The sequence below is a fragment of the Xenia sp. Carnegie-2017 genome, unplaced genomic scaffold, assembly GCF_021976095.1.
Source record: "Xenia sp. Carnegie-2017 unplaced genomic scaffold, XeniaSp_v1 HiC_scaffold_12, whole genome shotgun sequence".
Classification (NCBI taxonomy): domain Eukaryota; kingdom Metazoa; phylum Cnidaria; class Anthozoa; order Malacalcyonacea; family Xeniidae; genus Xenia; species Xenia sp. Carnegie-2017.
Window position 1 is genome coordinate 710,652 of NW_025813425.1, and position 16,650 is coordinate 727,301.

The 16,650-nt window shown below is 35.9% G+C and overlaps 2 protein-coding genes and 1 long non-coding RNA gene across 5 annotated transcripts; all 3 read left to right on the forward strand.

Annotated features, from left to right (window-relative positions):
• Positions 1-600: 600 nt before the first annotated feature.
• On the forward strand, positions 601-8,746 carry LOC124446544. Of its 3 annotated transcripts, none has more exons than XM_046997389.1 (3): positions 601-935; positions 7,818-7,884; positions 8,207-8,746. In XM_046997389.1, the coding sequence occupies exons 1-3, from the start codon at positions 709-711 to the stop codon at positions 8,231-8,233; spliced, it is 321 nt and encodes a 106-aa protein (XP_046853345.1). In that variant the 5' UTR covers positions 601-708; the 3' UTR covers positions 8,234-8,746. The 3 variants fall into 3 exon arrangements, with proteins under 3 accessions (XP_046853345.1, XP_046853359.1, XP_046853351.1); XM_046997403.1 differs by lacking the exon at positions 8,207-8,746 and adding an exon at positions 7,969-8,197; XM_046997395.1 differs by lacking the exon at positions 8,207-8,746 and adding an exon at positions 8,035-8,197.
• On the forward strand, positions 2,619-3,071 carry LOC124446567. Its single transcript, XR_006948474.1, has 3 exons — positions 2,619-2,691; positions 2,775-2,849; positions 2,984-3,071. It is a non-coding gene; the product is annotated as an uncharacterized LOC124446567 (long non-coding RNA).
• A 17-nt stretch (positions 8,747-8,763) lies between the features above and the next one.
• Positions 8,764-10,800, forward strand: LOC124446250 (52 kDa repressor of the inhibitor of the protein kinase-like). Its single transcript, XM_046997089.1, has 2 exons — positions 8,764-10,018; positions 10,166-10,800. Exons 1-2 carry the CDS (start codon positions 8,764-8,766, stop codon positions 10,798-10,800), a joined length of 1,890 nt encoding a protein of 629 aa, XP_046853045.1.
• Positions 10,801-16,650: the final 5,850 nt, after the last annotated feature.

Here is a 16,650-nt window from a genome sequence, read left to right on the forward strand (position 1 = left end):
GGCTTCATGTTCATGATTCATTCTTTAAACCAACAAACTAGCTAAAAGCTTCTTTGAACTTTGTTCACATTTTGTGGTGTGTTCCTTATGATTGTATTTCATATTTTATATACCCTCCATTTCAATAACATTGTTTATCACACATAGAACATATCAGTGGCTGATCTAGGGTACCTCAAGACCCTCACGCGAGGTACATAAAATTTTCAAAGAATTACGTAATAATTGAGATCATAGGTTTTAGTCCACTTAACTGAGTTAAGTTACTATTTGCGATCAGCGTTCAGTATCTGATCGCAAAATACTCAAATCTGATTCCAGTTTTTATAGTTTACTTTTTGAAGCAAAGCGATTTTTTTGAGGTACTTGTCAGCGGCTACTGAGGTACCCAAGCTTGAATGAGCATTTTGATTGGCTAAAACTTGCAGTTACCATGGTTTCTGGGGGCTTGAGGAAATTTTGAGGTACCAAGGAAAATTTTGAGGCATAAGGAGAATATTTTGAGGCACTAGCTGTTTTTGACCTTGAACTTTGTTAGGATTAATGTCTATGATTGGTTACGATGTGCCATGTTTATTCTAACAGTGCATTTTATTGGTGCATTTTATCAACTCCCTCAAGTACAGCAAGCGTACCTCACTATTTTCGACTTTCGACTTTCGAGATACTAGTATCGTTAACATTTACCGCACGCAATTTCTTCTGAAAATGGATAGAGATTGTTTTCTAGAAGCCCAAGAGGCAATGAACAGCAACAACAAAGAAGCTCTGTTGCTTCTGTACAACGAGCTACGCGGGCAGTTGAATTCAAAGCCAAGATGTTCATCTTACTTGCTTCGATCAAAACTGGGCAATTCACTGTACCGGCATATTGTCGCTGAGACATATATTCCAAGCAGTATGAAATCGCAGGGAAAGATCTACACTGCAATCAGGTAACGATGTGCCAGACTGGAAAGTATGTCTTGCGCAACCTAGATCTAGCTTGCGCAATTTCGGGAGAAATGCGCGTCCTGACGCGCAGATTTTAAAAAATTTCTTGTTCGCCGCGCATTTGTGAAATTTGCCGCGCAGCGCGAGAAATATTGCGCAATATCAGCACATGTGCGCTGCAGCGCTGTTGTTTCCGTTGAAAAAAGTTGTTGAATGTTGAATGTCAATCTTACAAGCTGTTTTGACAGGCATGTTCCGTTAATTGGTTGGTAAGCCAATAAGCGTTTGATGACTAGAAATATGATATCTGAGCAGATTAACTACACATTCTTTGCTTTCGTTTTTCGAGCTTTCTCTTTTTAAGTGACTTCAAGGCAAACCATATCGATTCTTCGGTGTATTCTACGGTGATACGTGATATTTAATTAAACCAACTTGGGAAGTTCAAATTTGTAAGGTGAGTACACGTAATGGTTTAGTAAAATCAAAAGTACTGATACAAAATTACAAATGATAAAAATTCTGAAAGCATTAACGCTTCTAACACTAAACGCCCGGGGAAACAAGTTATTATTTAACAGTTATGTTTTTTGTGTAACCTAAAAGTAGTGGTACGAAAGGATTTCTTGTATTACAAACTACAAAGCATGTTTTAATACATTTAAGGCAAATAAAATTCACAATCCTTACATAAAACATATTGATAAATGAAGCAATTTATAATTAAAACCGGTTTGCTAACGAACTAACAGGGCTTAGCTCGCTGTTGTTTGGTGATAAAGCGAGATTTTTTGACAAACTTTTTTTATCTAATTGTTTATTTATTTTTACTAGATGGCTGAGATTCAAGCAGTTAAATCAGGTAAATTCACGCGTTACAATAGCCGAAAATTTTCCTAACAACAATATACACAATATATATCAGCCATTGGTTGATTGCAGGAGCTGATTCGGTGATTCCTCGACAATATTCACTTCTCACTAAGAGTACCAAACCAACATTTGTGTGTTGCTAAAAACTAGTGCTGCTTGCCTTTGATACCAAAAAAACGTTCATTACATTATCTTAACTTATGTTTTCATTGTTGTTGCCTAATTACTAGTTTGCGTTTCATGCAAGAAGGAATGTGGAAGCCATTTTTGCAAAGTTTGCAAAAAAACGTGCCACGCAATTCCGCCTTGCTCAACATCAGCAGGTGATGATGAAGGTTTTGGTGCCCAGGTCTTGTGTAGTGGCTGTGCAAAAACTGAGACAGCAGCAGTGGCTAAAAATAAGCAGCAAACACTGTCTAAGGAAGGTAACAGAACAATTATCTAGTGTTAGAATGTTAGTCGTGTGTAAGAGTGATCGTGTTTGCGTCACAAAGGAAAGTGGCATGACATTGTCAGTGGGGTTTATAAAAACAATAGTAAACAACCAAGATTGGCTATCGACACATTTGTAACCATAAAAATTGTGTGTTATAGAGTTTCAGTTTGCCAACATGTTTAAAAGACATAGCAAGCAGCAGAAAACAGGACCAGAAGCAAAGCGAGCAAAGAGTGGACACGAGAAAATCCAATGGGCTTTTGCTTACTTTGTTTTAGGCAAGGCAAACGCAAATTTTGGCTTGCTAGAGGGAACAAGTCCTCTGTAGCAAACCATTTAAAAACTCACAGCGACAAGGGCGAAAAGACGTTAGCAAATGACGCTATTAGAGAAGATTCCCCTCTTGCTAAATCTGCGCTACAGGCGTACAAAATGCTTAAATCGGCTAGGTAAATGAAAATCAAGTTCCCAATTCCCAAATTGAGAACTGCACTTACATTGTGTATGTTTTCTATGTTAATTGTATTTTCAGTACAAGCCAAGTGCAACAAAAGTGTGGTGGCGACGGAATGGGAGAACGGATAGAAATTATGGAAGTCGATGAAAGGTAGCTAAATTGCTCATTCCCTGCGTGAACCATAAAATAACTGAATATCACAAACTGCATACATGTTATATAATACATTTCTTTTACATATACAGTGATAGCTTTTTAAAATTATGAATATTAAATTGTTTCAGAGAGCTTGGTAAGGATACGGCTGGACATGCAACTGACGAACTTTCGTGCAAAATCGTTTCTGGTGTCAGTGAATCTGAAAGTTGGGAGGAAACCGATGAAAAGATGAGAGGTTTGTTAGTGAAATACGGCATTTTTCTTGCATTATAGTATCAGATTTTACGACATTTTGTCACGATATTTTGTGAAATTTATGCCATAGTGGTTGAAAGTGTTGACTTTTAGTTCAAGGCTTCCAATAATTCACTTGTTCGGATAAGTAATTTCTACATTACAAATTTCTTAAGTCGTTTAATATTAACGATGAAATCATTAAGTATTTCAACGTCTTCTGTTGAATTTCTTAGTACATATACTTTTCACACAGTTTGCAAGAAAATTTTAATGTTGGCTTTTAACACTTTCATTGTTACAGCGAAGAGATTGTGAGAGTTAATGCAGTAAGTAAGACGAGTAAGGCTGCCTCTATTTCAAACACCAGCCGTCTTAGCTATCAAAGCTCGCTTGGAAGTTTTCTTCCTTCAATTTTATCAAGTGAGCAAGGCGACCTGCCATTTGATGTGGACGAACTTGCGGAAAAAATTGCTACTAAGGTGGCACAAAAGTTGAGTGGTAACCCTAAATCAGCCCAATCAACAAGTTCAACAACTACATACAATCCCACATCGAGTACCGCACTTCGATCTTCCAATTTGATTGAGCTTGTGGATGAAGTGGAAGATTTTGAAATACTAAAAGAAGAGAACAGCTGGGTGCTGCAGTGTCGAACGTGTGTCGAATTTTTAAACTCTTCCCGTGTTTCCTTTTCGTCATCTTTTAATCGACCTACTGGCAAAGCAGACGGATCTTTGGCATCTGGTTTACATATGTCAGATGCCTTGTATGAACAGCTAATTGCAGGCAAGTGTGAAAAATGGTACAGCCAAAAGCAAGCGTGTCATCGACATCTTCTTTCTTTGACCCACAAAAACGCTGATGACCACATGAAGATGGTAAAGCAAGGGAGGTCAAGGGAAGTACTTGTTGCAAAGAATCAACTCCGTGCAGCTCTTGGTGTTGTGAAAACAAAGTCAGCTGCAGTTCATTATGAAGCACGAATTGCTGAGCTTCAAGCTGCTGGTGCGGATGTTGGTGATTTTTGTCATTCTCGAAAATTGTTTCCAGACATGATCAAAGCAGCATGTGCTTACATCGACATGAGAGCAGCCAATTTTCTTTCTACCCTCTTCCAAACACAGGAATGCCCCACATTTTTATGTTACAGCTGATAAATCTACCAATCATCGCATCACTAATCAGGTTACTATCGTTTGTCCAGTTGTAAATGGTAGTCGCCGAGGCATTGTCCTTGACGCAAGGGAGGTTTACAGTAACTCTGATGCAACTGGTGGTACAGGTGATGCTCTAGCTGCATCCATTTTTAAAGATCTTGACGTGCATGTTGGTATTAAGGATAATCGGCTACTGCAAGTGCAAGGGCGAGTGATGGATGGACAATACGTCAACGAGCCGTTCATTGCAGGCATGAACGAGCCTGTATTTGAACTTTGCATGATGATCTGTCCTGCAAAGAAAGATTCTGGTGGCCTGTCCAATGGGACCCTGCCCATTGGTTAGATAAAGTATTTAGTCAGCTCAAGGACTCGCCTTTCGTTGATCGTTTGCTGAGAAGGATTGCACTTTATCATCAACTTTTAGTCGTGGTAAAATGCACAGCGTAGCGCGTCATACTGCTAAGGACTTGAATCTTCCGTTTCGAGTAACCAACGCATTTGCACATCAGCGGTTTTTGAGCTCCAGCTATCTATCTTTAAAGAATCTTGCAGATAGTTTGGAAGTGTACATCGAGACTTTCAAGGACCACGACAATAGAGAAGAAATGGGTTACAAGTTATGTGGTCAAGACTTTGTCCATGATTTGCTTGGTGTACTCGATTTGTTGTGGCCCTTGGTCGTCCTGATGCTGCAAGCGCAGGCTGAGTGGTATCCTGGTTGGAAGTTGTTCTCTCAAGTTCCTTTGGTAAAACGACAGATGCAACGTTACATCAAAGTATCTAAAATTGATCCTGATGACTTTGTTTGCCCAAGATTAAGCCAGCGAGTTCATGAAATTCGAGATTACCACTTTGGGCAAAGTGAGTTGGAAACTGGTTGGTTTGTCGTTAGAGAAGGCGACGGTAAAGTGCCAGTGGATTGGGTAGCAAGAGAAATGCAGGACAGTGTTCATGATCTAGAGAAGCTGGCTGCGGATGTCATTAGTCAGATTGATGTTCGCTACACCAATAGCTTTTCCGACCTCAACAGAATGCTATCAAAGTGTTTTGACTTTGGACGACTTTTCGTGGTTTATGCGGTTTTCGTTCGGAAGAAAAAAGTCCAGTAAACAACAGGGAGTTTTCTGAACTTGGAGCTAATGAGTTTAGACGATGTGTAAACTTTTCCTCACAGATGCCACATGTTTCTGAAAAGAATTTTGAGCTTTGTAGCGAGCTATCATCCACAGTGTTTTGGCGTCTAAAGAAAACACTCATTGCCGTTGTTTGGGGTGATATGCTACACACTCACTTCCTAATTTTTCAAGAAGATCTCTCTCGATGACGAAGGAATTTTTCCTTGCAGGATGTGGTTTTCGAGGAAGGAGTCTTTGTGACTAGGTTCCAAGAAGGTACACCAAGGCAGTTCACCCTTTCTGAGGTCTTCGAAGTGACGCTCAACAATGGTAAAATGATTGACGTTCTTTTTAAAGAAGAGGCCGTTATTGAATCTTTATATAACGATTCCTCATTTTATTCAGCTGTCGGCCAAGAGTTTTGTCTCGTCTTTGACATATTTTATGCGAAATGCGGAACTGAGGCTGTTGCCGAATCTTTTTACCGGGTGGTGGATAAGCAAGAAATGGATGGTGGGCAAAGCATAAAAGTGCTAATGAATCGTGCTAAAGTTGATTGGAGTTTACCATCTGTACTTCAATGCGACGCAGCACTGAACGAAATGGCAAAACTTTACATCAATGGGGACAAGGAACGTGGTTTGTCCAGACATATGATTCCTGTTTTTAGAGACCGACGAGCATGGCAAAAACACGAAGGAGAGATGTCCAAGGTTTTGCAACGCATCATAACATCACGCCCTAAGCTACCTTTCCTCTTGTAACCTTAGTCAAGCGTCAACCAGTATGCTTCGTGCAGTTATAATCAAAAAGTTTTCAATCCAAATCTGGCAGCAGATCGTAATTGTTTATCAATTGAAAAAGCTCCCTTGCTTACCATCTGCCTGCTGATTATAAACAGTTATTAACTGAAAAACCTTCTACTCCACAATCTGGCTGCTGATTATAAACAATTATTAACTGAAAACCTTTTTTGTCCACCATCTGGCTGCTGATTATAAACAATTATTAACTGAAAACCTTCTACTCCACAATCTGGCTGCTGATTATAAACAATTATTAACTGAAAACCTTTTTGTCCACCATCTGCCTGCTGATTATAAACAATTATTAACTGAAAAACCTTCTACTCCACAATCTGGCTGCTGATTATAAACAATTATTAACTGAAAACCTTTTTTGTCCACCATCTGCCTGCTGATTATAAACAATTATTAACTGAAAACCTTCTACTCTACCATCTGGCTGCTGATTATAAGCAATTAGTAACTGAAAAACCTTTTTTGTCCACCATCTGCCTGCTGATTATAAACAGTTATTAACTGAAAAACCTTCTACTCCACAATCTGGCTGCTGATTATAAACAATTATTAACTGAAAACCTTTTTGTCCACCATCTGCCTGCTGATAATAAACAATTATTAACTGAAAACCTTCTACTCCACAATCTGGCTGCTGATTATAAACAATTATTAACTGAAAACCTTTTTGTCCACCATCTGCCTGCTGATTATAAACAATTATTAACTGAAAAACCTTCTACTCCACAATCTGGCTGCTGATTATACAAAAGATGGTTCCTGATTGATTTGTTTTTTTTTGACGACGTATTTGACGACGTCAGTAAATCAAATTTATTTGGTGCCTACCTTTTATCGTATCATACGCTGTGATGAAACGATGAAACAGATGAATGATAAACATACGTGGTACGTTGGTCGTTCGACTCGTTACATAATACCTAAGGTAAAGTGGCATTTTTTTGTGATTACACATGACACATCCTCACGTTGTAAAAGGAGAGTTGCAAGCTCCAACTTAAGGTAAGCTACAGCTATACACATGTATCATCTTTTATGTTATGTTTCATAATTATTTGCAATTGCAAACTATCAAAAATGGAGTGTGATACGGAAAAAATAAAACTGGCATCTCGCAAATATTTTATGGCTTCGCAGCGCAAAGTCGAAAATACGCCGCGCAAAATTTCTAAAAAAAATTGATCTAGCTTGCGCAGTTTGCATACTTTCCAGTCTGGACGATGTGTTGATATGGCTGTTCAATTTAGCTTTTATTCTACTTCTGTCCGATTACGATGCTTTATCTGAATTTTTAATAAGCTTGTCAATATCTGATGTTTTGTAATTCTTATATTTTGCATTACTTGCCAGTGCAGAAATCCTTCGTTTACCAATTGAAGTTTGCATTTTATTCGAATAATTAAATAAGCGAATAATAACTTATAAATTTAACTGAAATACTGGTATACTATTTATGTAAGGAAATTAAGAATCTGAATGAATAACTTTATATGGCAATGTTACATGTGCTTAGCTGTTTTTAAATACGTAATATAACATTATTGGATGTTTAATATTTAAAGTTACGCTGTTTAGTACAACACAAAAGAAATTTAAACTAAAGAGGGATTATTTTGAACCTTGTAGATCTCAAGCATCAGGGAATTGTCTTTACAGCTCAGTATCTTTGCTGCTTGTAGGAGACAACAGCTTAGTAAGTATTTTAAGAATACTGACTTCCTTGAGCTATACCTTCATTGTGATTTTTACAATAAACATCCTGCATTTTCTTTGGCAGTGACTGAGCACCATGACCTTAGTCTTGTTAATCTTTTGCCATTATCAGTATCGGCCTCATGTTTAGATTCCGGCTTAAAGAATGAGGATTTAATTAAGCAAGAAGCTATTTTAAATTGTTATGATGGTACCTGGTCACCTTTCTTGTGTATTCTGGGCTTATCATCAGTTATTGGTAATGAAATATTTACTTATTATCCAGATTGTGGGGACATAAGACCAAAATTACTTTTTAATAGACATGTAAACCCTCGCTTGGCAAATGAAGCAATTGTGAAGGATGTTGCTGTTCACATATTATTCTGCTATGAAGGCAAGTTTAAGTCTGGCGAGAGCTTTTTGCCAAACCATTATGTTCCTCTTCTTTGCTCAACAAAAAATGAAAAACATAAAGTGTGTAACAAAAAGCGCAAGCATCCTGACAACTCTTCTCTACAAGAACACCAAGATATTAACCGATTCTTCCAGCTGTCTTGCATTGATAAACCTTCTAACAGTAATTTTAAAACTGATAAGTCTAGCCTTAGCACCTTATGTATTGACAAGTCTTCTTCTCTTGATTCAACTTGCTACAAAAAACCCCCTTCTGATAAAATAGTGTCATTTAGTGAGGCTTCTTCTCTTGTTGACTGTCATATTCCCCTTAATTTTGATGTTGCAACTTTCAGAGAAAAAAGAAAAGGCATGAGCGATGGGGAAATTTACAATCTCATAGTAAATGTTTATAGACCAGATGAAAATTTTGAATTCCCAAAAACGAATGGAAGATCTTTTCGTTATGATTGGTTAGAAAGGTATGAATGGTTATGTTATTCTCCATCCTTGGATGGGGTTTTTTGCCATGTGTCCTTTTGGTGATAATTTTAAAGATAAGGCCTCAAAAATTTCCAACCTATTCTCTCAGCCACTTCGTCGTTGGACAGATGCATCCAAAATGCTAAAACGTCATGATGGCAAAGAGAGTGATGGCAAAATGAGTTTTCATGGTTTGAATGGTTTGCATGCTTCTACTTTTCCAGTTTATTCTGCCTTCAAATCTAACATGTCTGGTAAAACAAAAGGCATTAATGTTATTATTGATTCTAAGGTTAAGAAAGAAGTTGAAGGTAACCGGGCTAAATTAAGTTCAATTACCGATACGGTCTTAACATGTGGTCGTTTGGGCTTAGCCTTTAGAGGTCATCGTGATGATGGGCACTATCATCCTGAAACTGGTAATTTTTCTGCAGGTGGTGTTGGGAATTTTGTTGAACTTCTTAATTTTAGAGTGCGTGCTGGGGACAAGGTGTTAGAGGACCATCTGAATTCATGTGGTAGGAATCAGACGTATATTTCTAAAACTTCCCAGAACAAGCTTATTAAATGCTGTGGTGAAGTAATAACAGATAAAATCATTTCTGACTTAAAAGCAAGCAGGTTCTACTCTGTAATTGCTGATGAGGCTCGAGACATCTCAAATACTGAACAGATGTCTCTTGTTTTGCGTTTTATCGACCAAAATATGGATATTAGGGAGGAGTTTGTTGGATTTCTTCCTTGTAAATGGGGCTTAAAAGGTGAGCAGCTTGCTAAGGTTGTTCTTGATGCTTTAGGCAACCTTGGTCTTTCTATTGCTGATTGTAGAGGACAGAGATATGATGGGGCAGGTGCTGTTGCTGGTCATATGCATCGTTTGAATGATAAGGCTCTTTTTACCCATTGCTACAGCCACAGATTAAATTTAGCGATTTGTGAGTCTATTAATATAATGGATGTAAAATCGATGCTCAATAGAGTTAAAAAAGTTTCTGATTTTTTTAATATTTCCCCTACACGACAAATACCTTTAGAAAAGAATATTGACCTTCATGGTTCTTTATCAGCCGGTAGGAAAAAGAAATTAATAGATGTGTGTCGAACTAGGTGGGTTGAGAGAATCGACGGCTTAGATACTTTCCAGCAGCTTCTTATTCCTGTTTTTAAAACGTTGAGAGAAATGAAGAAAAATGTAGATAAAGATCACAGTCTCAATGTTTCTTCTGATGCCTCTGAACTTCTTGATCTTTGGAAAAGTTTGATTTTGTTGTTGCCCTGGTTATTTGTAGAAATGTGTTTGATTCTACAATTGGTGTTACTCAGCTTCTTCAAGGGAAGAGTATTGACATTATGGATGGTTTACATCTTATTACATCGTTGAAAACTTTTGTTGTTAATGTTAGGAATTCCATTGATAAGTATCACGATACATGGTATGAAGAGTCTCGCACTGGCTCGAGAATTAGATATTGATGAAGCAAAGCCAAGGACAGTGGGAAGACAGACAACACGAGCTAATGTCCCCTATAAAACTACATCTGAGTACTATAAAAGAATTTTTTCTATTCCACTTGTTGACCACCTAAACTCTGCGTTGAAAGCTCGTTTCAATACTGATAGCGTTAATGTGTACAATGGGCTTAGCATTGTACCATATAAAATGATTTCTCTTCTTAACAATGGCATGAATTGGAAAGAAAAATTCAAAGTTGTTTCCAATTTTTATCACGATGACCTACCTAATCCATTGGCTTTGGACTCAGAGATTTTGCTTTGGAAAACTTATTGGGTTGATTACGAAGGAACCATTCCAGACTCAGTTTCAGCAACTTTAAAAGCTTTAAAATTTGAAGGCTTTGAAAACATCAAAATTATTCTTCGTATTCTTGGAACCCTTACTATCACATCTTGCAAATGCGAACGCTCTTTCTCAGTTTTGCGCGAACTGAAAAATTATAAGCGAAGTACGATGGTTTCAGAGCGTCTAAACGGTTTGGCCATGATGAGAGTTCATCAAGAAATTGTGCCCGAAACGTAAGAAGTTATCGACAGATTTGCTATGGATAACACAAGATTAAAGTTCGTATAGTCATTATTAACAACAATCAAACATCAAACATGAAAACAAGAAACTTAAAATAATAGCATTATTAAGGCAAAGTTTCACAACCATTTAACTAAATGGCAGTCAAGTTGACTGTCCATGTCTGGCTGCTTTTTAGAAGCATGCCTAGGCATGCTGATGAGCTCTGATATTGAGCAAAACAGTCAGAATTATTGATTGTATTAAGTGCTTCTTTAATCCGAAATCCTTGTTTTGCCACTGCTTCTTTTAAGCGCCGCCCCCTGTTACCGCGCTGCTCTTACGATCAAAAAAAGTTACAGCGCTGCGGCGCTAAAACGAGCACTCATAGTAATGCTACTTTGAGGGAGGTAAACGATTGGCCTGTATCCGCCACTGGAACATATCAACCATAAGTTTATACATTTTCATCATGACAGTATATTTGACGACCAAGCCAAATTCATCTTTGAATACTGTGAATAGAAATAAGCTGTCATAAGGAAGGATTGTATTTACTCGTGAAGGCGTTCCACAATGTCTTGTCTTTTGGGTTACACTTGCATTCAATGTGATGCTTATATCTAAATATCATAGCCATTAAATAATAAGATATTAGGTACAATTTGTCCACTGTTAAAGGATATTTCATGTTGTAATTCTGCTTCGAAATTTCATAAGTTGTGTGCAATCTTCGTTACGAATCATTTCCAGTCATTCGTTACTTGTTCTTCAACACCAAATCTCCCTGGAAAAGGTTTTTCATCTAAACTTCTTTCTGCAAGTGTTTCCTTTGTTTCTACCTTCATGTCTACAATTATGTCTATCTTTTAACTACTTTTGTGTCTATACTTATGTCTAGCTTTTTTTGTACCTTTTTGCATACCTTTATGTCTATCTCTGTCTACTTTTGTGTCTACCTTAATGTCCATCTTTATGTCTAACTTTTTGTTCACCTTTGGGTCTACCTTTATGTCCACCTTTATGTCTATCTTTATGTCTACCTTAATGTCTACTTTTGTGTCTACTTTAATGTCTACCTTCGTGTTTACCTTAATGTCCATCTTTATGTCTACCTTTATGTCTAAATTTGTGTCTATCTTTGTGTCTATCTTTATGTCTACCTTTTTGTCTACCTTTATGTCTACCTTTTTGTCTACCTTTTTGTCTACCTTTTTGTCTACCTTTATGTCTACCTTTATGTCTATCTTTATGTTTACATTCAAGTCTACCTTTGTGATTACCCATTGACACGGCCCAATTGCTGGCAACAAATTTTCCTATCTACAATTAACTACAAACAATTTACTAAAGGAAAATTAGAAGGAAGGAGATACAGTTTCTTTATTCGACAAACGAATTAAATTTTTCATTCATTTTAATGAAAGCTTGTTAACTATACGAAATTTCTCCAAAAAAATTTTGAATTGTTTGGTAATAATGAACGGCAAGCCATTCCAAGGTATTCTTTTGTTAGTGTAGATAGAGTCTCTTGGTTGTGTAGAAAGTTTTAACTTATGAGCAATAGAGGCTTGAAAGAAGTAGATGGCCCTTGTATGAATAATTATGTAAGAGTAGTTTTAACCTAAAGGTGATCTACGGATGAGTTGTTGGCGGTCAATATTCCAAACTAATATCACCCACATGTAATGGTATTTTCTTTCACTGATGGAAAGTTTTCCAAAGTACAATCACATGATAACAAAGCTCTGATAAATTAAGAATCACTAATGCGAATATATTACTTACGTATGAACATCTTGATCTCTACAAACAATTTCATGTGTGTATATCTCCGTAAAGATTCTGCTGTTGAGTTTCACGTTTGCACAATTGTTATTTATGCTAGATTTTTTGTTTGAGTTCAACTTTATTTTCGCAATGGCAAAATGTTCTTGTAACTTTCTGGTTTAGAAGCCATTTCGCCACCATTGGTAATCAATAACAAGCTAATCGCTTTTTTGACATTTCAATACCGGACACAAAGTGTGAGGCACTATGAATTTAGTCTAAGCGTCCCTAATGAATATATTGATGAGGGACATTTAGAAGTAATTATCCCTATCTCTATAATTGAGGTAAATACCTCAGTAAACGTCACTGTGATAACAAAATATCCCAATGCAGCATGTTATTATTATATCTTTCAAGCATATTAGTGATTAAATGTCCCGCAAACATCTCGAGGCTTAAGGGAACATTTAAATATCCCTTAAAACATAAGTTTACTAAGTAATAACATGGTTGCGGAGGGAATAAACAATGCATGACACTTTTCCATTTGACAATAATTCTATACAATTTTGAGTTCACTTTTTTGAATATTTATAAGCATCGATGATGTTTAAAGCCCACATTTTTCACGATCAGTGATGGAATAAAGAAATTCATCTAGATATTTAAATGTGATTTCCGTTTTTGAATTAGTTCAGTGAACCTGTGTACGAATTTGCTTCGAAAATACATTTTTTCTTTTCATTATTGTCGAAGTTATTGCTGGTTCATCACTGGTTTTCCCTAGTTAACGACAAGAAACTTTCTGACGCGAGGTTAAGACGATTTCTGTTACCACTCAACGACATAAATTGAAAGCAATATAGGCGTATTGCTTTATTGATGAGGCTCACTGTGATAACATAAGATCCCTAGGCAACCATGTTATTACTATAATAACACCACTGGTACATAGGCTCAGATAAACCTTATAGTGGTAGTGAGAAAGATCTGTTTTATTTGCTAGTGACTGACAATACTTTATGCACTTGTTGACGTAACATAGACTTAGACATTGAAATCGCCACGATACGTCAAATTTAAAACACTCCAAATACACTCGCTCATGTTTCACTATCCTAGACACCACCAACACTCAATTTCTCTAAAACTTATTGAAGCCTTACACATTTGCAAACAAAAACCGATCTTAACAAACAATTAAACATTTTAACACCATTTTTCTAATTGTAAATATTCTAACTTGTCTCTATCACACTCATATCTACCTTTTTTTCTACCATTACGTCAAACTTTATGTTTATCTTTTTTTAATGACATTATGGTTAACCTTTTATATTTCATACAAGATATTTCAACAGTGGTCATTTTATCGGAGACAAGCATTGTTATCAAAAATGGAAAAGGACACAAATTTATTTTAATTTGCTTTTTTCTGAATGCGAAGCCATTTTAGGTTCTATTCATTAATAATTTACTTTTATCTTTCTGTCTTTACATTTCTCTCTCGAATCTTTAAAAGAACATGTGATCAACACTTTTCCAACATTCCACAGGAGAAAAGATTGAAAATAATATTATTATAATGAAAAACTTTATTAATTTCTAGAAAATAATGACGAGTGTCATTACTTATTTTGGTTCTAGGTGCAATGTATATATTGCTTAAGTTATTTTAACAACTTTGAGTTATTTTGCTAGTTTCCGTGTTGTGTTATTCAAAGCAATTAAATTTTTGTAAGAGCGCTTCAGACGTCTTCCTTTTCTTAATTCTATTATTAAATTTGTAAAAGGTATAATCCTGTTTAAGACATTAAAATTTTTAACATCTCCACTACTAGATTAGAACAGGAAACATGCAAGGATTAAAAGTGTTTTGTTATCTGCATTTGCTTAAATCTTCTTGTACAGCACTTCCAAAAGACAAAGCACTTGTCTGTCAAATATTCCAGATTAATGGATTGACAGCGTGTGACCCCAGAGCATTGAAGCACAGTTGCTATGGAAATGACAACTGGAAAAGAAAATTGAATTTATCACAAACGTCTGAATAATCCATTGCCGGGGAGAGCTTCTTTTATTTATGAAAGGTTTTAAATTTTAAATCTAACATTATACCATCTTTGTAGTTGTCCATTTCTTCTCTGTTCTCAAATGAAAGAACGCAACTTGCAACTCTTCTGGGACAAAATGGCAAAAGTTATTAGTTGAAACTGCGCAGATGACCAAAGGAATGTATCAACGACAATGTATATTCAATGCATCTGTTGTGTATTCAATGTATTCACAATGTATATATGTGAGTTGAAAGAGACCAATGAGAACATGTTGTAAAATACTTAACCTTTTCAACAATTTCTTTTTCAGTGAATAAAAAAAACAATATAGCTAGCGTAGCATTAGAGTTTGTGTGAATAGGCACGTTTTCTTTGACAAAACACACATAAAATTATCTAAGTTGGTCAATTTATTTGACACAAAACCATATTAAAAGTCTTTTGAAATAAATTATTTCACTAAATTGAGAACATTTCAGAAATTAGAAAGTTATCATCAATCTCGTTGATTAAAAGTTTGCTGATAGCAAAGGTACTAGAAATTTTTGCAACAATTAAAGCAAAAAACATGGTATCATTTCAAAACAACATACAAGTATGGTAATTTCTAGATTTTCCCTTTTTTTTTAACTAATTTGAATCTTTATAAGATCTTAAGATTCAGTTGTTTGTGTGGAATATTCTAAATATGAGGAATTAATGCTTGTACGGCCGAAATTGTAAAGCAAAATAGTTTATATTAGATGCCTATAAGCTTTCATTATGTTTTTTTAGTCAGTGTAAATGTTTTCAGCCTCATCAGCTATATATATTATGAACTTTTACAACAATACAAACTATTTTGTGTGCTTAAGTAAAACTACATCAAAGATTACAATTTTAGAGACAACATACTTAATGAATAAGGCTTATTTTACATATTTACATATATGACAATTCAGGGCGGATCTAGAGTATGTCAAACCGTCGCGCGACTGATGTTTTAAATTCAAAAATTACCTATTCATATTAATTAAAAATTCATTAATTATTCTTACTTTATTATCGCATTTACTTCGTGATAAAATCCAGCTTTATTTATTATTGAAAACCAATGACTAATGCAATGAATATCTCCTTGGTAACCAGATCAGTTGAATTTAATTGACCTGGAATAACCGACTGATAAGCGGGTGGCTTGACTGGTTCGACTTATAAAGGAGTCATGAACGCCAGAAACGCTATTTTATTGGTCAATGGCCAGATCAGTGGACAGTCTGGAATAATCTCGACCGATAATAAGGGTGGCCGGACCTATAAGGAGTCCAATTGCTATCTTACAATTGGTTCATTTGAATTTTTGTCTTACTGTGATTGGTTTGACCGATTTCGACTGATAGCCAACTGAACTAACATAGTCAAGCTCAATGTCTGAATTGAATGTTTGATCGTTTCATAGTAATTTTTATAAGCATGATAGAAACTAAACAACAATCAGATGGAATTTATGGAAATCTTTTACAAATTCATATGTTGACATGAATGCTGCTTTCCAAACTGAGAATTTTTTCAAGAGAGTGAAAAATTTATGGATGAATTGTAAATGCTTGGCAAAGACGATCTCGCGAGCGACATTTCAGTCATTGATGTTCAAAAGAAAGCCAACATTGTTTTGAGTTTTATCAGCAGAAATTTACATCCAAAATCGTAAGTACAAGGAAGTGTATGCATGAATGCAATATATCAAAGTCAATTTATGCGAGTGTGTGATGCGATTTATGTTAATATGGCGGCGGTAAGCAGATTGATGCTTCTAAAATTGTTGTTGCCGAAGGACTTAGCTATGATTTCTTTAATGCTTGGGAATCGTGACCGTTATATGGCATCGAAACTCTACATTTCTGCAAAATATATTTCAATGGACAAAAATCTGTAGCCATAAGGTGCCATACTATTATTTACTTATCATAAACAAATGTTTGGGGCTTTTTCAGTTTATGATCATTGATCATTCAATCATTGGACAAAGTTATACTACATATTGTTTTAAGATTTG

Excerpts from the sequence above, each read along its gene's own strand:
- LOC124446544 (XM_046997389.1), top strand. The coding sequence starts at position 709 with ATGGATAGAGATTGTTTTCTAGAAGCCCAAGAGGCAATGAACAGCAAC. Across the intron at positions 936-7,817 it reads AAGATCTACACTGCAATCAG|ATCTCAAGCATCAGGGAATT; the intron begins GTAACGATGTGC and ends TGAACCTTGTAG. Across the intron at positions 7,885-8,206 it reads TTGTAGGAGACAACAGCTTA|ACATGTAAACCCTCGCTTGG; the intron begins GTAAGTATTTTA and ends ACTTTTTAATAG.
- LOC124446250 (XM_046997089.1), top strand. The coding sequence starts at position 8,764 with ATGAATGGTTATGTTATTCTCCATCCTTGGATGGGGTTTTTTGCCATG. Across the intron at positions 10,019-10,165 it reads ACTTCTTGATCTTTGGAAAA|GAATTCCATTGATAAGTATC; the intron begins GTTTGATTTTGT and ends TGTTAATGTTAG.